The 25,180-nt window shown below is 28.1% G+C and overlaps 3 protein-coding genes across 3 annotated transcripts in view; all 3 read right to left on the bottom strand.

Annotated features, from left to right (window-relative positions):
- The window catches only part of LOC126895313 (uncharacterized), a 145,344-nt gene that overhangs the window by 71,840 nt on the left and 48,324 nt on the right, over positions 1-25,180 (bottom strand). The gene's annotated exons all lie outside the window — the stretch shown is intronic.
- LOC126895316 (uncharacterized) overlaps positions 1-25,180 on the bottom strand; it is a 64,379-nt gene that overhangs the window by 5,207 nt on the left and 33,992 nt on the right. The gene's annotated exons all lie outside the window — the stretch shown is intronic.
- On the bottom strand, positions 8,522-12,513 carry LOC126895314 (uncharacterized). Its single transcript, XM_050667050.1, has 2 exons — positions 11,592-12,513; positions 8,522-9,858 (listed from the first exon to the last, which is right to left on the bottom strand). Exons 1-2 carry the CDS (start codon positions 12,479-12,481, stop codon positions 9,006-9,008), a joined length of 1,743 nt encoding a protein of 580 aa, XP_050523007.1. The 5' UTR covers positions 12,482-12,513; the 3' UTR covers positions 8,522-9,005.

Below are 25,180 nucleotides of genomic sequence, written 5' to 3' on the forward strand. Positions count from 1 at the left end.
AAAAAAAAAAACACATCTTAGTAAAACCAATACCTTCTCAGCTTCGCATCGAAGCTAAAAGAAACAAATTAAAGATAAGATTTATCAAAAAAATTTTCATAGAGTATACTCTATCGAATTTTGTAATCAACTAGATTCTAATCAATGCAGATACTTCGTAGTTTGTTATCATTTGTTGGACCAGAGTAAAAAAAAATTTACCTACAACCACGTTTAGAGTAATTGCTATTCCAACGTCTAGAACGTTATCTTTTTCAAATAACGTTTTCTATGAATATAAAAATGAAAATACAGCCATAATAATAACTGTATTACTCAATAGTAATCACAAATTAATAATAATTTCAATGTATGTAAGGCCTAGTACGTTTTTGATAATTCGTAAAAATAATTGAATTTAATTTTGGGGGGGCCGGCCCTGGGCTACATTAAATCTAAGGGGGGCCAGGCCCACCCAGGCCCACCCTTGTCTACGTGCCTGTACGAATGAGCAAAAGTGTAAACGAACGGTAAAACAACGGTTCTATTGTAAGAGGCTAAAAAATGTTGTGTGTATGTACGTGAAATCATGTAATATTTACGCGTGCTTTAATTAAGCCCCTAAACAGACGCCTAATAGTCAACCGCCAACCAAGCAGCTATGGGAAGTACAGAATTGATGGGCCCTAGAACACCCACGAGTAAAGTGAATTTATTATTATTGACTGACTGCTTCAGTAGATGGATCGAAAGCGTACCCAATAGGCGCAGAGACAACAAAATTGTTCATACGCTAGAGCGCGAATTTCTTTCATGTTTCGGATACGCGCAGGTAATTTTAAGCAACAACGTCATATCGCTGGTGCCGAAAAAAATTATCGACGCGGTGAATCGTTAGGAAGCAAAAGTTTTGATCAGATCAATTTATCATTCGCCCGCCTACCCGGTGAACATACATAGGAACCAGGAATTAAAGGAAGGAAATAGTGCATTATCAAACGAGTCTAGTCAGTCCTCGTGAGATTTAAAACTGTTCCTGCGATTGTTTACGTTACACAATCGTTGTCGCGAGCAAACTGGATACCTTCAGTCCATACCTGTCCTGAGAAGTAAAGGGAAACACAGCTGAGTGACTCGACTGTTCAACGTGTAGAGCCAGTAGCCACCGACAACATCAACGCCAGCCGTTCAGCGCGCCAGTAGCAAATCACAAAAATCATCACCAGTCAAATGAGTAAAATTATGAAAACAATGGATATCACTGAAATCGAATTTTAACTCATCGATAAACGAGCTCTAAACGTTTATATCAAAGAGACTAAATACTATCATTATCTACTTACAAGGGGAGGTCTCGGTGATGGGGTCACCGATATTCATAAAATTTATATAGATCTAATCTATATTGAATACAGAATCAGACGTATTTGGAATTTTTTGCCAATGTCCCCCCTAAGTCGAGAAAATTGACTTTGAAAATTTTTAATTAGCTTAAATGGGGTCATTTTTCTTCCGGTTAACAACTCGTGTTATGATCCAGTCGACAATACGTGATCTTATAACACGTACAGGCTTAGGATCAAATCTCTCCGACTGATGAAATTTTTTGCTTTTTTTTCATTGTTTTCTCTTTAAATTATTAATTTTACGTAATATTTGTTAAATTTCTCATAGTAATAAATAAAATATATTTTTTATATTAACCGGGTAAAAGTATATAAATTATAAAGGAGAGAGATTTCAGTGCTAGGTTTTGCGTGGAGTTCATATTTTATGAAGGAGTAAAGTTAATCATTTTTTTTTTTTCATTAAATAAAATTTATTCATTTGAATTGAATTATATTTATTGATTAATATTTACGTGTATTTAAAACTCTTAAATTATTATTTTTTAATTACTATTTAATAATCAAAATTAATAATAATAAAAAATAAAATTATAAATTATTATTTATTCAATTGACTATGACTTTTGTCATATAACAAACATACATTTTTTTGAAAATACAATAGGTTGAATTAAAATATATAATGATTTTATATATATTTAAATCCTCATTATCATCTCTTTATACATATACTATTACCTGGTAAATAGTAAAAGTTATATTTATGTGTATAAAAGTTTGTTTTACTTTAATCATATTTTTACCATTGGACAATCGATAATTTGTACCATCAAAATGTGCTTTGAATGCAAATAAAACTATATAGTTGCATAAAATGTATAAAAAAAATTAACAAATATTACGTAAAATTAATAATTTAAAGAGAAAACAATGAAAAAAAAGCAGAAAATTTCATCAGTCGGAGAGATTTGATCCTAAGCCTGTACGTGTTATAAGATCACGTATTGTCGACTGGATCATAACACGAGTTGTTAACCGGAAGAAAAATGACCCCATTTAAGCTAATTAAAAATTTTCAAAGTCAATTTTCTCGACTTAGGGGGGACATTGGCAAAAAATTCCAAATACGTCTGATTCTGTATTCAATATAGATTAGATCTATATAAATTTTATGAAAATCGGTGACCCCATCACCGTGACCTCTCCTTGTTAGTATATGTGAAATAACGTGTTTTTTTTAAACATGTTTTAAAACATCTCTATATTTTTGTTTGTAACAGACGAGTAAAATTATTTTTACTACAATTGCATTCATCGTGTAAGGGTTATAGTTTTATATTTTCACATTATAATATGTGTACTATATGATGACTAAACACAAAATACATAGTGTAATGTACAAAAAATATTAATTATTTTATTGAACAGTTATCATTTGTTTTAAATTTTCATGATTAAAAACAATTATTTTACATTACAAAGTTGACACATACACAAACATAATCAAATATGTTATAATTCAAATAAAATAAAAATTTTATTATGATGAAAGTCGGGATTGAGCTGTATATGGTGGTGAGAACCTGATTTTGTGATTCTATCAGAGTCATATGGAGTCCGAGGGTTAAGAACGACAAAGACAAGTAGATATAAAAATAATAAAAGGAGTACCTCTAATTAAGGTGTAATAAATTTTTGTTTGGTTGGTTTCTAATGTCTTAACTAAAAGGCAACGAAACGGAGGAGCCAGTCCACGAATACCAGAATCTAACTTATACAGTAGAAATCATGCTAGGTTTTTTTTTTTAAACATCTTTAAGGCAACAAAACGGCGGAGCCAGTACACGAATACCATATAACGTGATTATGTATAATATTTTAACCAACCAGTCAAAATTATCATTTTGAGATATTAATTTAATAAATGATTTATTGCTTTGTCATCCTTTACTCAAACTTATTAACTCCAAATAATTGGAATAACATAAATTTAATTACTTCTTTTATTCTTTCAAATTACTGTAAAATTCTTTGATAAATATCTCGATATGTTTATATAAGCTTAGAAGTATTTAATTTGCACTTCGTTAATAGATAAATAATTGAAACAAGTTCTATTCATATATAAATAAGAAGTGTAAAAGTCAGCCGACAACAGCACAGGGCTGTGACTGATAATTGTTTCTTTTTTTATTCTTATTTGAATTCGCATATTTAACAATTGATAAATTGACATTTATATATAAATAATCAGAAATTGTGTTGAACAGTGTACATTTTATGACAGATAAGTTATTTGTTTGTTTACAAGTAATATAAAATACAGATTATAAATTTTTCATTGATAAATGTAAGATGCGTAATTCAAAACATTGAGCACATTATGACAATTGCGTATTAACGTATTATCAACTTTAGGATATGATGTTTTTTAATTAATCATTCAAATGACCCATTTATTATTCCTTTATCACTAATAATTGAAAAGATCCAAATTAGATTAATATTCCTTGCGTTATTTAATACATTAATTTCACGTAGAATATTATAGGGTAAGAGTATGTAATTGTTTTTAATGCATATAACATTTTTACGTTTAACAATCATATTTATTTAGCTATACAAACTATCAAAAATTAATAATAAGATATAATTTTATTTAATAAGTAATAAACTGAAATAAAAATAAATTCTGTTTAAAAAACTAAAAATTATTTTTAACTTTTTAGTTCGATGTACTTTAAAAACGTGTTTTTTTAGTCTTTTAAACTATATTTATTTTTTACTTTTAAATTTTTTATGACATCGCTATCACAGTTACGGGTTGTCTATAGTCAATTATGACTATCAATAGATATAATTTCTGTATTGGCAGTTAGTGTATTTATAAATTCACAACTGTGTCTTAATACTATTGATAATAAAGGCTATATACCTGCGAATATCGTCATAAAAAAATTATACAGGGTTAGTGTTGTTACGACAGAATGCGTTACGACAGTCTAGTCTCAAGGTCATAGACGACTGGATACGCAAGAATAATAACACGTGGAGCGTGGAAAGTTACAAACATACACGTGAACTAATATAAGTGTGTTAAAAAGAAGCTTACGATTACTCCATTAATGGGATAAGGGTCCAGTTAGTATTGAGGAAGTTTCAACAAAGATATTAATTAATAAATAAATAACTGTTTAACCAATTATTTACTCCAGAATTGGTGACACATAACCAAGTGAAAAGAAAGTAACTACTTATGAATCACTTTTTAAACTTTTGGGCAACTATTTCGGAAGTTATTAACTCTTTCTTATTAAGTCTGGATGTCTATTTATTCTTATCCCTAGACCGAAAACCTCCAGTTTTGTATTTTAATACTAATATATTTAAAAATAAAATAAATATTATTTCTAGAAAATATGATTTTTTACGTGGTTTCCCTAACATAAGTCTCTATCTATAAATTCTCCTTAAATAGGTTGAGGCAATAATTTAATAGATATAATAGAAGCGTGAGTATTTTTAAATTAGAAATTTTTAACTATATCATAAATATTTAAATTGCGTTTGTAGCTAAAAGAATTTTTGCCATTAAATGATTTATGCTAATTTAAAAAATATCAATATTAAGTAAAAGATTTCATTATTTTTCTAAAAGAGAGATACATCACAGTACCATTTACATCACATTGTACACGTTGGTCATCTACTTGCATTCGACTTCAATTGATCCTTTCGATATTCAACATTATCATTAGCCGTTTCAATTAGTCAATAAATAAAATGCTTTTTATATTTTCTTTTTAAGACTTACTCACATTTATAATTTATTATTTGTTTATATCAGCGCGATTGAGTATTAGTATTAAGTGTCCTACCTATCCACATTGATGTATTATATAAGGTTTTATGATTCGTGTATAATACATTTAATTTTTATAATTATATATTGTAAATTTCATTCTACATTCATTCATACAGTCCACTCACCTTATTCCTTTTCCTCGATATATCTTTTTTTTTTTTTCAACACAGTCGACATAGTGTTGGATACTCTGGAACTACCGTGAAGTATTGCTTCAGGGCTTTTCGATATAACCTGACTTAAGACAAAATAAAACTAAGAACCGTTAACAAACCCGCATGAATACCACCGAGTGCTGTGTTCATATAAATGTAAATGTTAAAATTCATATCAGATGAAAAATTTTCTATTTTACTTACTGACATTTGGAGATGGTGTGCTAGTTGGAAATTGACGGTATATCGTAAGGACCAGATGAAGTATTTTCCAAAACAACCTTATTGTCTGAATAACTATCTTCATTTCTCAAGAACAAATTAGTTTTGCTCCTTATGTTGCTTTCGTTAATAACGAACCTTAAGTCGTTTTATGAATTATGTTGAATACTTGAAAGAGTCTACTTCTTGTCACTTTGATTTTCATAACCCAATGTCTTTTTGATTACAATGCTGTATGTAAGTCATTTGTTAACAAATTTAAAATTTTTATCATAAAATAACTCGTCAACCTATTTTATAAGTTCTCCTATAATATAGAATACGTTAAAATAATAATTTCATAACTTAAAGAGAAGTGTGAGTATTTTGACACAACTTATTTAAATAGTGTAATATACACTCAAACATAAATAAAATACAAAAGTAAATTTGTGACAAAACCACTCTTAAAAAAAAATGTAAATTATAATAAAAAAAATATAATACATGGTAAGTTTTCAATTTTACTTACTGACCTTTTGGAGATGCCGTGTGAGATGGACTTTTATCGTAAAAGAACTCGTCAAACTTTATTATTAGTTCCTCTGAAATGTTAAATACGTGGAAGTAACAATTTAATAGAAAATTGAGTCTTTTAAAATTAGCCTTTTTTTAATTTAACATAAATATTAAGAATTACGTTTATAGCTACGAGAATTTTCCATGTTTTGATTGAGAGGTGGTGACTTGGCGACGCAACGGATTGTAGAGTCGCCACCCTCATGGCTCCCTTGCAATAAGGAAAGTCGGATTGCTAACCGCTTAAGCGATGGTCTCAATTATAAAAATATCAAACAATAAGTGGATTAAACATTAAAAATAAAGAAGATTAAATTAAATAATATAGACTACTATAAAATAAATTGTATCCTTGAATAAATAATTATATATAGGTATATTAAAATATAAAGTGTTGTTGTAGACTATAATATTATGATACTTTGTAGATAAAACAAAATATATTTTATTTGTTATCACCAGTGGTAGACATACATTAGTATGTTGTAGACCGTTACGTTAAAACTAGAGAGAATTATTAAAGGTAAAAAATAAGATACATGTGAATATTAAAGATATTCACGCCATAAAAAGATTTTTGTTGATAAAGATTATTAAGGGAACTTTATTAAATTATAAAAATTAATTTAATAGTGGACAAAACCCGAAGGCAAAAACCACTCTGAAAATTAAGGGACAAGAGTAAAAAAATTAATTATTAAGACAAGAATAATAATTATTACAATTATTGTAATACAGATCTTTTAGATATTACACGTGAAGTGTTTTCCGACCGGAACAAGTCTGTATACTCCAGGCGCGACGGATAATCTTTGTAATTTGGCCGGCCGGACCGTACTTGGGCACTGTGGAAATAATATATATGTATTAAGTATACATGACACACCACTAACCAATAACCTTGTATTTTACCAATTATTAAAATAATAAATAATGAAAAAAAAAATTATATATATATATATTATATAAAAGAATAAAGTTTGACAGAAAAAGATGGCTCAAACCATTATAAGTAATAAAACAAATACGATACGCAGTCCCGGGTGCCAGCTATAAAATTAAATAATTTTACTTAGTAGTTTATTATTTTAGCTTTGATGCGAAGCCGAGAAAGTATTAGTTTTACTATAATGTGTTTTTTTTTGTGTCTGTTAAATTTTTTCATATGAAGTAGTATTTATATACATCTTTCATTCGACATATTTTTTTTATAAACTGACAATACAGAAAGTATATCTATTGATAATCATAATTGATAATAAAAAATCCGTGACTGTGACAGCAATATCATAAAAACCAATTAGCTACTTGTATTTGTAATCCCTAGTGTATTATAAATGTTTATTAACTCAAAAATTTGAAACTTTAAATAATTTTTTATTTATAGATGCATGTTGTCTTTACCTATCATTTGGCATATTTTTTTTATAAATCTGACCCTTTACCTGCCCACTTGAGGGGACTTAAAAGGACAACTTTTTCACAAAAAAATTACTTTATTAATTTACTTATTATGAGAAATATTATTTATATCCCTCTTTCATTCGACATACTTTTTTTAAAAATAACACCATTTACCTTTATATATTTATATGTTATATGTATTACACTTATAAATTATAAAATTTGTAATCAGAATATAAATAAGGAAATAGAAGATCATGCAACTTTTGGAATAATCCACTAATTTTTTAAAATGAAACACTATTTACAGATTTGCATGGAAGCGTTTTTTATGATAGTGATTTTAATCACTGTCAGATAGTATTATACTTGACCCAACTAAGTCACACCTCCACTGTGCCACGACCCCACTATGCTGGGTTTTTTTTAACTCTATTTGTGCATGTACTACTAGCCATTAATATTTCAAATTTTTTGATACACATGTTACTATATAAATAATTTCCAAAAAAATTATTTTTAGTTGCACCTGAATTTAACAATGGATTTGTATAATTATANAAGTGAGGCGCCGGAGGAGATTATAAGTGAGGCGCCGGGGAGATTATAAGTGAGGCGCCGGAGGAGGCGCAAGTGAGGCGCCCCCACAAACACACATCAAACATATTCAATTTTTTTTTACAATAAACTTTCACAAAACTATATCAAATTTTTTCATCAACTTTAATGAACCAAAATAATAGTTAAAAAATGAAAATTTGTATTATTTTTAACATATTAAAAATCAAAATCAGTAATAATTTGAAATCAATTTTTTTTTTTTAATTATTATTTTATATGTAATTAGTAATAATATAAAAAATTAGAAGTGATAAAAAAAGTCTTATATTATGCTATTCAGCAATTTACAAAAAAATATTTTTTTAAATTTTAAATGTAACCTGTAAACTAGTAATCTAGTAAATTTATTTTAATAATAATTTTACAAAATTATTTTTTTAATTTCAACTGGCGGATACTTAGCATTTATTATCTAATGAAAACTAAGTAGGTGAATAATCAATACAAACCACAATTAATATTTAATCAGAGCTTTTGTTAAGACGGTCAACTTTTCTGAATACTAAATTGTCATAACAAGATTTGAAAACATCTTCATAAAAATTGTCAAAAAAATTGTATTAAATCTAAAAACATGGAGGTTCTTAACGATATAGATTATACAGCATTATTTTTTTATAATTTATTGAAATATGTTTATAATTATGTTATAGTAAGTGTACAGGTAAACACTTAAACAAATACAACAAGTTAAAAAAATGTTTTTTTTTTTTAATGATTTTTAAACATTAAATTTGATTTGTAATCTAGTGATCCAGTAAACTAATTTTAGTAATAATTAATTTATTAAATGCAACTTCTTGATACTTAGCATTTATTATGTAGTAAAGACTAAGTAGGAGAATAATCAATCTAATCCACCATTATTATTTCATCAGAGGTTTTGTTGAGACGATTAACTTTTCTGAATCCTAAATTTTCATAACAAGATTTGTAAACAATTTCACAAAACTCGTCAAAATAATTACATGCAATATGATAAACTTGAGTTAACTGTTCATAATATGTAGTACTCATTGTACTTGCTAAATGCATAAATTGTGTTATTAATTTGGTCTTTTCATAATACGGTTCTTTCATATTACAACGGCAGTTCATGGTTCTCAAATCGGAATTTAGTTCAATATTAAATTTTTTAAGACAACCTAAAAAATATATCAATTTTTTGTCTATTTTCTCGGTTTTTTTAATACCATTTTTATCAACAAATTTATCTTGAGAAAATTCATTGTTATTCAATAAAGAAAGAAAATCGTTAATCCATTTAAATATTTTTTGTAAATTCGAATGAGACAAAAAACTAAAATTCCAAAGTGATGATTTCTGTAAAGTAATTAAAGCTGTATGCAGACCTTCAAACATTATTTTAGATTTATTGAATGAGTCAAATAATTTAATCAAACAATTGTAGTTAAATCGATTTGCTTCTGTATTGCACAAGAACATTATTGTAGATAATATCACATGGTAATTTTTAATTGTTTCTGTGTATCTACATCTTAATAATTGTATTACATTTTCTTTTTTTATTTGAAAATTCATGATATTAATTGGGTCTTTCATAATTGAATCAACGCTAAATTGTTTTCCATTATAAACTATTTTTATATGTTCCATTGTTTTCCAACCAGATTCCTGTCGAAGTATATTGAAAGCTTTAATTGCCATATTTATATTAATATTTGGTTCAATTGGAGGTATGAGTCTGTATTACAAAATACATTAAGATGATTAATAAAATACACAGATGATTAAATTTAAATATTACTAATGAGACATTGCTTTATTTCCATTTAGTTTAATTTTTAAAAAATGATAAAAATATAGAATTGTATTATAATTATAAAATATCAAAGATAAAAATAAAGGATTTTGAAAACTAACATTATAAATGTATAACATGATTATTATTATTTAGAGATTTCTAAGGGCTTATTTAAAATTTTGGAAATTTAGGATGAATAACATTTCGTCCAATTTTATTACGCACAATATCAGTTATTAATGTAAATGAATCCACATTGAAAAACAATAGAAAATGAGTCTTGAAAAATTGATTCAAAATAACAGTACCAAAATAATGTTACATAATATTATTAAAATGTAATAGTTTTTTCATAAATTCAACTATTTTAAAAGACATCTTAACGGGTTTACTATATGCATATTACAATATAAATTTTACAAATCAAAAATTAAATATACCATGAAATGAACGAACATACTAAGTTTGTTTATTTTAGGGATGAGCCTAGCCTAGAGGGTATAAACATATGATTCGGTGGGCAAGGTCCCGGATTCAATCCCCAGGGTGCCAATGAAATTTTTCTTGTGATATTCTTATTAGTGGTAACTGGTCTCTGATGCAATCCGGATAGAATACCTTCCAGTTTATCATTAGCTTAGAACTATACTTAACTCTCTAACATATTAAAAAAGGATTATCACCTTATGTAGAATTTTTAGTTCAGAAAATAAAAGGATGAAAACATATTTAATTTACAAATTTGTACAATGGCTGTGTTATATTTACTATAATACAATTCATAAACCACAAATTTAAATTTCTTATACTTCCAAAAAACTTATTAAATTATTTATATTTTTGTATATAAATAAAAAACCCAAGATTAATTCGATACAACAAAAAATTACGAGTCGTGTTCAATTAGGTTCATGGATAATATAAAAAAAATACAGCAGAGTGAGATCGTGACACAGTTCATTATTAGGTTACGTATGAATAATTAATAAATATATTTTAACTAAAAATTAAATTGAAAAAGTTCTACTTTCTATATGCAATTTTAAGTTTTAAATCTCTCCTGTATAAAGGAAAATGGTCCGATTTAAAAAAATGTAATTTCGAATGAAAGAGGTATATAAATAATATTTATCATAAATAAATTGTAATGATCCATCCTTTTTTCAAAAAATTATAGTATTATAAATATAAAAATATAAAAAAGAATTTTTTACAAAATTCAAATTTTTTTATTATTAAATTTTATGTCTGTTTTCACTTTAATAACAAAATAAAAGTCTAAAATTTTTTTTTTTTTTTTAGTATTAGCTTTAATTTAAGATACGTATAAAAGTGTCAGTATTTTCGGAACATTTTCAAAAAAGGATTAGATTTATTAACAAAACATACAACATTTTTTAAAAATTATGGTAGTTTTAAGTAAAATAAAACATTGAAAAGTGTTTAAATTTGTAATTTTTTTTTTGGAGATTTCCCTTATTTACGGTTAACGTGGGAAATATTTCCAAATTTTGAGGGTAATGCATTCGACTAGATACGATTTGTGATTTTTTAAAAAGCAATCGGTTTGGTGAGAGTTGAGAATAAGTGATAACAGACACAAAAAAAAAACAGTAAAATTAATACCTCCTTAGCTTTGCATCGAAACTAAAAGAAAATATAGGTATTCTTACTTGGATGTTCTGGGATTGAGAAATTGTTCAAAGCCAAGATTTTTATACCAAATTTCTATGTTTTTATTATAAAACGATTTAAGTTTACTGCATGTTAAATAGACTAAATAAGAGTCATCTTCATTCATGCCAATTGTTGTCGAATTGGTTTTTATAGAAGTGTCAATAATAATATTACTATTTTGATAGAGATTATTTACTATTTTTGATGCAACTATATGAAATTCATTTAAATTCTTAAAATTCATTTCAGAGTCTTGAAAATTTGGTAAGCAGTTCAGATCTAAATGTCTGTTAAGATCTAAATGGCTGTTCTCTGATATTTTTTGAAGTACATATTTTTGAAAAAAGTCGATTTCATCAATTATAACATTTGGCATAATGGATCCATGAAACACAAATCTTACATCAATGTAGCTAAAAAAAGTCATAGCATTGTGAAGATTTTCAAACATAGTCTTGGAATTTTTCACTTCATCAATGAGTGATGTTACACAACAAATAAAATTTTCTTCTAAATTTCTTTTATGAAATTTATTACATAATTGGAGAATAATATCTATGTAATCGAGAAAGTGTTTTAGTATTTCAGTATACTTGAAATTTATTAGATTTATTGTATAAAAATAGTTAGTTTTAAAATTAGTGTACTTTGTGTTAGGTTTGAAAACTTCATCTACACTAATAGTACAAATTGAATCTTGTTTCAATTTTAGATTTAGTATTTCTTTCGATTCAATATGTGAAAAAATGTGACTAATCACTGTTTTGATGTAATTTCTATAATCTTCGCGATAATTATTAACAGGAGTACAATTGCATTTTACTGTTTCATCCAGTTTTACAATGAAAATGCCAATAGATATTAAAATAAACGAATAAAATTCCATTGGAAATAAAATACTAATAATAATTATAACTAGTCAACAACTAAAGAACATTTAAAATTAATATTTGGAAATATGTTCATTAGTATTTTATATCATAGATATATTAGTCAAAATTTTGTATATAGATGTGGCATTAAAAAAATAACAGCAATTTATTTTTATTTTACAAATAACTTTTAGAGGATATGTAAATTATATTATTATGTGACTTATAATATATTGATAAATTATTTCTTCAATTCCTATGGTATTTTTTTAATGAGACCTTAGAATTACTGTTAAAAATTGTTTAAATTATATCATATAACACTTTTATTTTATAAAAAAATATTGATTGAGAATAGTCGGATAACATCTTTATAAATATAGTAGTACATTAATATTAACTTTTTAATTGCTGTTTTTCAAACAAACTGGAATGGTGTTTCAGAATATAATAATTTCAAAAAAATTTTGAACATCCTGTAAATTTGATTATTTGTTTTGTATGAAAAATTATGTATTTCAATTAATAATTATTAACCCAAATGGCATGGTGTTAATGGCAAATTAAGCGCTGTAAATTGTTAGTGATATAACAATCTGTTTGTCCTCGTTCATACGTATACGTAAAATTGTGTGAAATAAACAAAAGTACCCTTTATTTTTTACTTTTGCTCGACCTGTGTGGAGGGGGTATGTTTAATTCTAGTTTTATGGTAGAAAGAGACAGATGGTTTTTTTTTTTGCTACTCTTGTACTTCCCCCCGCCGTAAACGTCCGGTATCAATTCGCGTTGTTTGTTTTAGCAACGGCTAAAATATTATCAACAGTTATGGAGCTTTGGTACGGCTGTGTTGTGGGTACTTCTATTGAATTTTTGTCGATAGCGAACCAACGATAGATATACGGCACTTCGTTGAGTTTTACAGGCACGTACGCTGTGATGAAATTAAAGTTACCTAAATGTGGTTAATTCCTGAGCGCTACGCTACAATGTCGGCATGATCGCGCTCTATGGGGCAACCAAACGTCAGAACAAGGACAGTTTCTCTAGTTCGGGGAATCGGACGCATCCTCTAATTGCAAATAAAGGAATGACTTGCAGATATGTAGGTTGGGCATAGGGAACGCGTCCAAAACAGTCATTTCGTTGAGTCGCCTGTAATCGATACATAAGCGGGATGAGCCGTCTTTTTTCTTGGCCAGGACGACTGGAACTGACCAGGGAGAGGTGCTGGATTCCATAAGTTCCCATGATTCCATATCGTTTACATTTCGACTACCTGATCTACAAAATCATGAACAATTAGGGTGACACGCATCGCAAGCCGTTGTTTATTTATACAGAACTCCACCATTCACTGATGGGCCCCCTGTTATGTTATTATGAATTCGTTCTTTACATCCACATGGACGCTGTGATTATCAAAAGTCACGATAACCTATCTTGAAAATTGGCACCAGGACATGTTGTTTAACTTAATAGAGTCCCACCAATTAAATGTCCCTTAGTTTTAGTTATTATCGAGGTGGACATAATGCCCATGCACTCAGACCTGTTGGTCCATTGTGCGCACCTCATACCGAATTGTCTTGATTCCAGCTTTGAATTCACCTGATCGTTAAGATAGTTAAACCAAACCTTAAGATAGTTATCTCCCTATTTTTGTATACCAGCAGGTTCTGAGCCCCTACCAGTATCGCCATCACCTCTGCTTGGAAAACAGAAAGTGTTGTGCCCAATGACATACTGATCTTTAATCGTGGCTTTAAACCTCAAATTCCAGTATCTACCTTTCCTGATTTTTGGATCCATCTGTATATATCACAAATCCTCCTTTTTCAGTCAGGTGGTTAATATTCCATTCTCTACGTGTAGTGATCTCCACTTTGTAGGGAATGTTATTCTTAAGAACCGGTTTGATATAGTCCAAAGGCTATTCCAAAAAGCGCTAGTCTATCTCTTTTAGTATTTTACCATGTTCTATTGTATCACTCTCCAAAGTCCACATACCTAAGTTGTGGATTCTTAGTGCTGTGGCTTTGGCGTGAGCTTTTACCTTTAGATGCAGAGGAGGCAATCCAATTAGTGCCTCTAATGTGACCGTTGGTGTAGTTCTTAATGCTCCAGTGATGGCAATAGCAGCCATTCTCTGTATGCGACTAAGTTCTTTCCTAGCTGTAATAAGTGCTATTCTGGCCCACCAGACTAGGGCACCGTACAATATCATATGTTTATCACTGATGTGTACAACCAATAAATAACTCTTGGTTTAAGACCCCATGTCTTACCCAAGGCTCTGCTGCAAATGTCCCTTTGTTGTAACTCAAAAAAAAAGAGACGAAAGGAATAATATAAAATAATTAATTTAAAAGAACAAGAATAATATATGATATATGTTATGATGGAAGTGGTCTTAAATAATACAATAACTATTGATGTATGATTGAATACTTTATTTAAAATCATATTAGAAACATATTATAAATTACACATTGTCTTAACTTAAACATCAAACTTTATATTATATTGACTGTGTTATCATTACTATGATATGTTATCATTACAATATATAATATTATGCATAGATGCGTTGCTTGAACAGATATTGAAATAATTTAGTGATGGGAATTTCGGATCAATCGAACGATCCGGATCGTTTGGATCGGATCGTTCAAATGACCCGTTCATATAACTCGTTCTTTCGTTCATTTCTTACGATCGGTCACGGTTCTTATCAATTACTCCTTACTATGGTTTTCCTGAACGAGTCGTTCAAATTCGCATTTTCACCATGTAACATTACCGTGATATCAGAATTTTTACTGATAATACACTTGTATAATCGGGTTATATATTATTTTTTCAAATACAAATTACTTGAAATAACATAATATGCTGTTATACACGAATATTTTTGTATAGAATAAAAACAAATAATTTATACTAGCGGATGAGTTGCGGTACATAAATCCATAGAATTTGTTTCTATAATAAGCGAAATCATTTAAATTATTTGTTTTCATAAAAGGAGTTTTATAGAGAAATTAATTCACCTAAATCAGATATTACAATTTACAGCAGCTATGACCAGATTATTAAAGAGTGAGGTGGTTTAATACCTCTCACAACAATTATATTAGTCTAATAGTCAATTTTTGTCCTAGTTGCTAAATTCACTAATTTATAGACCTATTTTCGCTTATAAATAATTATATGAATGTAATATTTATGAAATAAATAGCTATATATTGATAATCAAAATTGTTCTTCAAATGAACAATATAGTAGGATACTTGAAGTAATCTAACTGTTTTAAACCTGCATGATTATGTTAGTAGAAACATGTCACAACTTTGAAAATTTAGTCTGCAGACCTACAATAAAAATGTTTTTATCACAAACCAAATAGTGTTGCTTTTAAACTCTCATTGGCAATAAGTATTTTTTTATTTAATTTTTTAAGAAAACATTATAAGTATATACTTATAAAAAATATATTCTTCGTTTTTTTTTAAAATTTTTATATTATAAGAATATAAGGTTAGGCATAGGTTTTATCTGAAGTGCAGGTAAACGTTCAGTAAATGAACGAATCATGAAACAGTGTGTCCGATATATTGCGTGAAACGAACGAACGAACGTATGAACGAATGAACAATATTTATTTTTTTTGCGATCCGGATCAACTCGTTCACTGATATGACCCGTTCAAAAAGATCCGTTCGTTCGTGAACGACCTATCACTAAAATAATTGAGACTCTTATGGTCTTAAGCTTAATTCCTTATTATTATTTTTTTGTAACAATATATTATACAATATAATTTTTCCAATATTTATTTTCCCTCTCTCTCTCTACAATAAATATAGAGTGATCGAAATCTGGTAAGACATTCATTTTCTTAGAAACTATTGAGAGTTTTAAATTTTTTAAAGAGAAAAAATATCAAGTTAAAAAATGTCTACATTAATATGTAGTCAAATCATTATTATTTTCGTCCCTTCAGGGATAATAACTCTTATTTATAATTGTCTTAAATGGGAACCCTAATTTTTAATTTTATAATATGATAGAAAAAATATTTCATACATCTTAGTTAATACAATTTTTTTTTTCGATTGACTGTTCATCCGTTACAGATTATTAAAGTTAAGTGATTTTAGTCCAATTTTCTATTGTTATTTTACTGTATTAAATACAGAAGTCATTATTTTTATTTGTAAGTATTACACACTCATAAACTATGCTATTAATAACACACCGAAAACCCGATTTGAATCTATTATTCTTATCACTAATTTAGTGCACCATAGATTATTATAGCAAATTAATCTGTCATAACTTGATCAATAAAATTTGGTTTATGCAACAGCAAACAAAAATAATAAACTCCTCAAAAAGGGGGCCAGCTAAAACGGCTAGTAGATATTATATAGAGACAAGAAGAAATACCAACAAAATGGCACATGTCAGTGTTATGCCGGATTCACAAAAAAGGAGATCCTATGGTTTGCCAAAACTTACAGAGGAATATCTCTACTAAACACATCTTACAAAATAATATCAAATATAATATTGAACCGAATCAAACTAGCATGGCCGCCGGTTATTAAAAGTGTACCGGAAATCATGTGTAAAAAAGAAGCACGGTACGGGATTAGAACCCGCGACCCAAGGCGTCGTATAGACAAACCTTATCACTAGGCCATCGTGCACTTATGATTCAGATCCCGATACACTTTCATTTAGGTTGATAACGTGATGTGCGGCTGAGGGAAACACGGTAACGCGTCAAAACCATATTTAAAGGAAATAGTCGGAAAATATGAGTCAGGATTCATGCCAGAGAAATCGACAGTTGATCAAATAGATACGATAATGCAAATAGCCACGAGTTCGACATATATATGTAATTATTATTTATCAATTTCAGACAGGCATATGACTTCATAAATCGATATAGGCTCTGGAAAGTAATGACCCAACTTGAAATCTCTGCAAAACTAATAAAACTGGTAAAATTCTATAAGCAAAGTTAAATTTAACGGATAATTGTCTGAAGATTTCACAATGGAAACAGGCTTAAAAAAGGGAGATGCTTTGTCTCTTGTATAATTTCAAATAGCCCAAGAGTCAGTAGTGAAAGAGGTACTCGGTGATGTCATGGGTCTTAACATAGCAGAAGAGTGTCATTAGTAGCATACGCGGTGACATAATAATTATAGCAGAAACCGAAGAAGGTGTAATACGGACAGCCGAAAAGCTAATATGTAAGGGAAAAGAAATTGGACTACAAGTTAATGATCAAAAAACAAAATACTTAAAAATATCTCAAATAGAACATATACAAGATTCGCTAGTATTTGAAGACTTAAACTTCGAGAGGGTATCAAACTCAAAATACTTAGGAGTAGACATTAACCAATAAGCAAATAGCTACGAAGAAATTAACAGGAGAATAACGTCAGAAAACGAATGCTATCTTACCCTTACGCCATTATTTTTAGTCAAGATTACTGTGAAAAATACGAAACTAAGACTTTATAAAGTGCTTATTAGATCTATAGTCCTGTACGCTTATAGAGCGTCAACAAAATCGGACGAAAAAATACTGTTAATATTTGAAAGGAAAATCCTATGTAGAATCTATGGGCCCAAAAGAAACGAGGAGGAGAATATATATGAACGAAGACACGAATGAAGAGTTAAGAGAAATATTTAATGAGCCAAACATAGTAGGAATTCTAAAAAGCAGACGGATAAGATGGGCTGGTCACGTATGGACGATATGGAAACCAGACAAAAAACGACAATGGTGGATTGACCAAATTAGAGAAGATGTCAAGCTCCTAAGAATAAGAGAAGGAAAACAATTGGCGAAGGACAGGGAGGGATGGAGAGGTGTAGTGGAAGCAGCGATGCACCTGCAAGGCTCGGAATAAGCAAAAAAAAAATTATGCGTACGGTTATAATAGTCATTATATGTATATTAATATATAAACCATGCAGGTAATTTATTTTGTCTCGTTTATATGTTATGTCAATACCCAATTACAAGCTAAATAGTACATGTAACAATAATCCAGATGCAACACCAAACTATCGGATAACACATTCACATTCTAGGTTAAATCCTGAAGTAGTCTTAGCACCTAATTTTATCAATTTAAACGAGACTACAGACACACAAACAGATAGTTCGAATTCGGAACAATCAGTTCTTATAAATAACGAGACAAATAGTAACAATTACCTTAATCTACCTTCTAGTTCAGTGTCCTCAGAGTTCCTAAATAATTTAGTACATCTTTCTACTACTATGTAATATACATTGACAGTAATTTTCTTAGAATTACTTTAATAGCGGTATTAAATTAATTTCACTTAATTAATTCTCTTAAAATATCACGAATTATAAAATAGATTTTAAACCTGTTATAGTAAAAGTCATAACTATGAAACTAAGCGGTAAAGGTTTCGCGATTACACAGAATAGGGAGATAACTGATTGGGCTGGTCTTAAGTCGTTACTTGAGACAACGTTTGTTCAAAACGAACATCGAGTTATTTACAATTAAAACTTAACTCTACCTGTCAGAAAAGGGTAGAATCGGTCCATGAATATTCAGGATGTATAGAAAAATTGTTTCATGACTTGTACAATGTAAGTGTAGTCGCAAAATAGACGACAGAAGCAGAAGCAATAAAAGGGTATATAAAAGAGACAACTTAAACTTCTTACAGCGAAGGTTTATACTCAAACATTAAATAAGTAATTAAATCTAAGAATTTATCATTCTACTCAGTTGACAATAAATTTTGGGACAAAGAACCATACGTTCGAATTTTATGTTGTTCTATTATCATTTCCAATGTCTCATAACGGTATTATCGGTAAACCATTTTTAATGGGCAATCTAGTTATTTAATATTGGAAAAAGCGAAGTATTGATACCAGAGAAAACAAATATGGTACTATTGGCTTGCAGCAAACAAATAATTCCAGTCAAGGTCAATAATCAACAGTTCGAAGCTCAGCCAGTATTAATTCATGCGCAATTTTTGGGTGAAAATATCAACTGCGGGTATGTATTAAATAACGTAAAAAACTAATAAATATTAATAAGCGTAATCATTATAGTAGACTGTTCAAAAACTTTTACGATACCAAAACTAGAAGATAAATCATTTAAAATTATTAGCGAGTTCACTATTTTTTCAATCAATAATATAAAACATAGAGTTTGCAACTCGTTACAGGTTACAACTGTCAAAAGAATCATTGTACGTTGATCATATGATAATAGAAGAGCGAGTAGCTACTCAAGAATTATGCAGCGAATTTTCCGACATATTTCACTAAAACAGGGATAAAATAACCTGTACAGACGCAGTTTACCACGAAATCAATAGACCAAGTACAAATCAATCACTTTACCAAAAATCATATTGATTGCCTTATGCACAACGGAGGGAAATTTCCAAACAAGTAAAAGAAGTGGAGGATATGGAATTATAGTACCTAAAAACAGTCCATGAAATATGCCGCTGTTAATCGTACCAAAGAAGGAAGACAGTTCTGGAATACGTAAATACAGAGTTATAGTCGATTTTCGAAAACTAAACAGAATTATAGTAGACAATGATTTCCCGATGCCTAATGTGAATAAAATTTTAGATCAGCTAAAAAAATCCAAATATTTTACTTGTATTGATCAAGCCATCTCCAAACTCTTGACAAATCTTTTGAAAAAGGATAGTGACTTTATTTGGAGTGATCTTAATACGAACGCATTTAATCAAATAAAGAAAGTATTATCGAAAAAACCTATACTGCAATATCCAGATTTTTCACGTCCGTTTAACGTAACAACAGACGCCAGCAACTCATTTATAGGAGCCGTACTATCGCACTGTGCCACCACCCCACTGTGATGGGTTTTTTAATTTTATAATTCTATAACTTATTGAAAAGAGTATGGTTCAACTCAATTTTTTTATGAGAATTAATATTTTTAATAATCCCTTTTTCATTCGACATACTTTATCATAATCAGGATATTATTAAAGAATTAGCAGATCATGTAGCTTTTGGAATAATTCGCCAATTTTTTTGATTAATCACTATCTGAAGATTTGCATCGAATCGCTGTCAGATTCAATCTATTCTAGTTAACTATGCCACGTCCCCACTCTGTATCATATTCGTGAAATAATATAAACAGAAATTATAGTAATCATTTCTAAAAAACTTTTGGTGTTTAAAAAGATTCTACAATGGTAATATTCAGAACTTAATTAATTTTAATGATAACTAAAAAGATGTTCTTAAAAAGATTTACTCAATTTAGCGTATTATAAAATTTGATAATAATTATCGAAATCCATCGTTAAATTCAGGTGTAACTAAAAATCATTTTTTTTTTAAATTTATGATTTATAAGCAACAAAAAATGTTACAAAAAATTCGGAATTTTATATGGACTGGAAGAAGCATAAACAAATAGAGTTAAAATAAATATAGTTTAAAAACTAAAAAAACACACTTTAAAAGCATATCGAACTAAATAGTTAAAAATTATAGATAATAAATACACACAAATAGAGTTAAAAAATACAGCTAGTCATAGGTATAAAAACCCAGCACAGGGGGGTCGCGGTACAGTGATAATGTGGCATAGTTGGATCAAGTATTAAAATCACTATAAAAAAAAACGCTTAAATGCAAATCTTTAGATAGTGTTTAATTTTAAAAAAATTGGTGTATTATTCCAAAAGCTACATGATCTGCTAGTTCCTTATTAATATCTTGATTAAGATAAAGTATGTCGAATGATAAAGGGATTATTAAAAAATATTATTTCTCATAAAAAAATTGTGTTGATCCATACACTTTTCCATAAGTTATAGCATTATAAAGTTAAAAATGTAAAAAATAAAATCGAGAATTTTCACACAAAAATAGCATTCGGTAGCTATTTACACCGTGAAAACAAAATAATGTCCGAATTTTTTTTTTTCATAATAAAGTATATTACATTAGCTTTAATTTAAAATATATATAAAAGTGTCAGACCTTCCGAAACATTTTTAAAAGTTAAGTTGAAAAAGTAAATTTTTTGTGAAAAAGTTATCATTTTAAATCCCCTAGTGTGGTCAAATAAAAGGTCAGTTTTACAAAAAAATATACCAAATAATAAGTAAAGACATCAAACATCTACAAAAAAAAAATTATATTGATATGTTTATTTTTGAAAAAGTTATGGCAATTTTTAGTAAAAAAATTGAAAAAATTTCGAAAATTAGCGATTTTTAAATTTGTAATTTTTTTGGAGGTTTCCCCCATTTACGGGGAACGAGGGAAATTTTTTCAATTTTTAAGGGTAATGTCTTCGACTAGATACAATTTGTGATCTTTTGACGTGTCGTTGAAAGAAATCCGTTCGGTGAGAGCTGAGAAAAAGTGATAACAGACACAAAAAAATAAAATAACACATCATAGTAAAACCAATACCTTCTCAGCTTCGCATCGAAGCTAAAATTAATAAATTATAAAGTAAAATTATTTACTTTTGTAGTTGAATACTTTTATCATATCAATTATAGTTCGACAATAAATACTTTAAAAATATTAGAAATGAATGATTTTAATTGTTTGTATGGAAAAAAATGGTTAAGCTACTTTTTATTAGAATAAGGAATTTTTTAAGGATAATATATTCAATTAATTACGAATTGTAATCATTTGACGTATTGTTGAAATAAGTATGTTATATGAGGGTTAGAAGAAAAAACGCATAGTAAAATAATATTAACATGAATAAGAAATTTTTCTCACGAAGGAAGGCTACAGTGATCTTTGATATTTATTGAAGATATTTAATCTAAATTAGATAAGAATCAAATGATTTTAACATTTTTTTCAAACTCAAAAAAAATGCAAAATATTAATTGACACAGGCGGATTTTAACCTCATACTCTTAACATAAAAGACACAAGTGTTACTGATTCGGCAACTATTCGTTGTTTTCGTCGGTTGATAAAATTGGCAATTTAAGCTAATTTAAATTTTAATGATACTTTTACGACTTAATAAAAGCAAAAAAAATTTAAGTCAGGTTTAGAGTCAGATTTTCAAAAAATTTATATCAAATGAAAGAAAAATATCTTAGGATTCATAAAAAAAAAATTATTTTCATTTTTTCATTTTTCAAAAAGTTATGGTAGTTTTAAGTATTAAAATATTTCATGTTAAACAGTGATTTCTACATGAAAATTACATTTTTCGTTAAATTCGACGGCCATTTTTCCATAGAAGAAAAGGTGTCGGAAAAATCTAGCATTTCTTAATCTATTTCAAATAAACACAATACACAATAGCTATGGCTCAATACTTGATCTTATATTATCCAATTCTAATTCTCATTTTATATCTTTAAAAAAAGATGCTGTACTTCCTGTAGATAATTATCATCCTCCTATTTATATCAATTACACTCAGCCAAATTCACCCTCTACCCTACCTTTTGCCGAAGAAGTCTATGACTGGCATAAAGGTGATTATAATAATATTTTATCTTTTTTAGGTTGAATAAACTGGACCGAATTTTTTTAAATCATTAATAATATTTCAGTAATTACTGATAACTTTTATTCGCTCCTATCTTATGCTATAAATACTTTTATTCCTAAAAAAATTCTTAATCTTTTATATTTTAATTTTAATTTTAATTTATTTTAAATTAAATTTATTTAATTTTTAATTTTTCCCGGTTGGTTTTCTAAAGACTTAATAAATCTTATCAAATTGAAAAAAAAATAGCATACTAACTTTTAACTGTTACTTTTAAGTTGTCAAACTCGCACGATGATTATTTAAAATTCTCTACCACACGTGCCCAATGTAAAATCTTAAGTAGACTAGATTACTCCCGATACTTAAATTATATTCAAAAATCTTTTATATACCAACCTAAGAAATTTTGGTATTTTATTTATAACCTTAAAAAGTCACATGGTTTACCCAACTTAATGTCATTTAATCAAACTATAGCTGAAAATGGCCAAGACATTGTTAATCTATTTAGTCAATACTTCTCTTCAGTGTATAAAGATACAGTTCCTACTAACATTATCACTCAATCTAATAATTCGATCTATTGATTCGTTAAATACACTTCATATTAATCTCCTTGATGTTTTCAATGAATTAGATAATCTCTCATACAAAATCGCTATTGGTCCTGATGGACTCTCTCCTATATTTTTATTTAATTGTAGATTTATACTCTCTCCACCTATAACAAATCTCTTCAACATTTCTTTAAATTGTGGCTCATTTCCATCACTTTAGAAATCTACTTACATTAATCCAATTCTCAAAAAAGGAAACATCATTAATTTCAAATTATCGCCCCATATCAATAATTTCAATCATTCCAAAAATATTTTCAAAAATAATAAATAATAAGCTTACACCTATGTTTAAAAATATCCTATCATCACAACAATATAGATTTCGAAACAATAAATCATCTCTGACTAATTTAATAACTATAAAACATCATATAATACAATCTCAACAAACCGATGTTATTTATACTGATTTTGAGAGAACTTTTGATAGAGTAAACCACGTTTTATTAATAAACAAATTACAGGAAATAGGCTTTGCCGATACCCTTCTATCATGGTTTAACTCTTTTTTTGGTCATCGGATTCAATATGTTAATTATAAAAACTTTATATCTACGCCCATAAAAGTAATTTCTAGAGTACCACAAGACGATCACCTCTACCCTCTCCTATTTAATTTATTTATAAATGTTGCTGTATCCTTCATAAAACATTCCAATATTTTATTATTTGCTGACGATGCTAAAATATACAAATCTTTTAAATCCACTTATGATACCATGTTTCTTCATATTTGGCGNATTTATTTATAAATGTTGCTGTATCCTTCATAAAACATTCCAATATTTTATTATTTGCTGACGATGCTAAAATATACAAATCTATTAAATCCACTTATGATACCATGTTTCTTCATATTTGGCATGATTAAAAGAAATTATTCTAACTTTCAAGACACACGTGTCCTCAAATGTTTGTATACCTCACTAGTACGTCCATTATTAGAATACGCACCTTTAATTTGGGACCAAAACAACAAAGGACATATAAATCAACTTGAAAAAGTGCAGAATACTGTCCTTAGATACATACATATGTATGTTTAAAATGTAACATCCAAAGAACTCCTCACTCAGAGTATGAACAAATTTTAAAATGATAAGGTTTAAATACATTAAAATATCGCAGAAATTCATCTTATAATGCCTTTCTAAGCAAATTACTGAACAATGAGATCGATGACTCATATATATTAGGCCAGTTAAATTTCAAAGTCAATAATTATTGTACCAGAAAAAATAAAGTATTTTATATACCGCAATCGTCTAAAATATATACATCAAATGACCCAATGAATATACTAATGTCTGTAGATAATAGTCAACCACCATATTAATTATCATTTTTATTATTATTATTTGTGCATTATCATAATTTCTTATTAATTTTAAGTAATAATTATTATATAAATTATATTATATTATTGTTATATTATTTAATTATGTTATGAATTGGACATTTTGTCCGTTAAAATAAATAAATAAACAAAGACATCATGCATCTACAAAAAAAAAAA

Source organism: Daktulosphaira vitifoliae, unplaced genomic scaffold (assembly GCF_025091365.1).
Source record: "Daktulosphaira vitifoliae isolate Bord-2020 unplaced genomic scaffold, ASM2509136v1 Scaffold_1, whole genome shotgun sequence".
Taxonomy (NCBI): Eukaryota; Metazoa; Arthropoda; class Insecta; order Hemiptera; family Phylloxeridae; genus Daktulosphaira; species Daktulosphaira vitifoliae.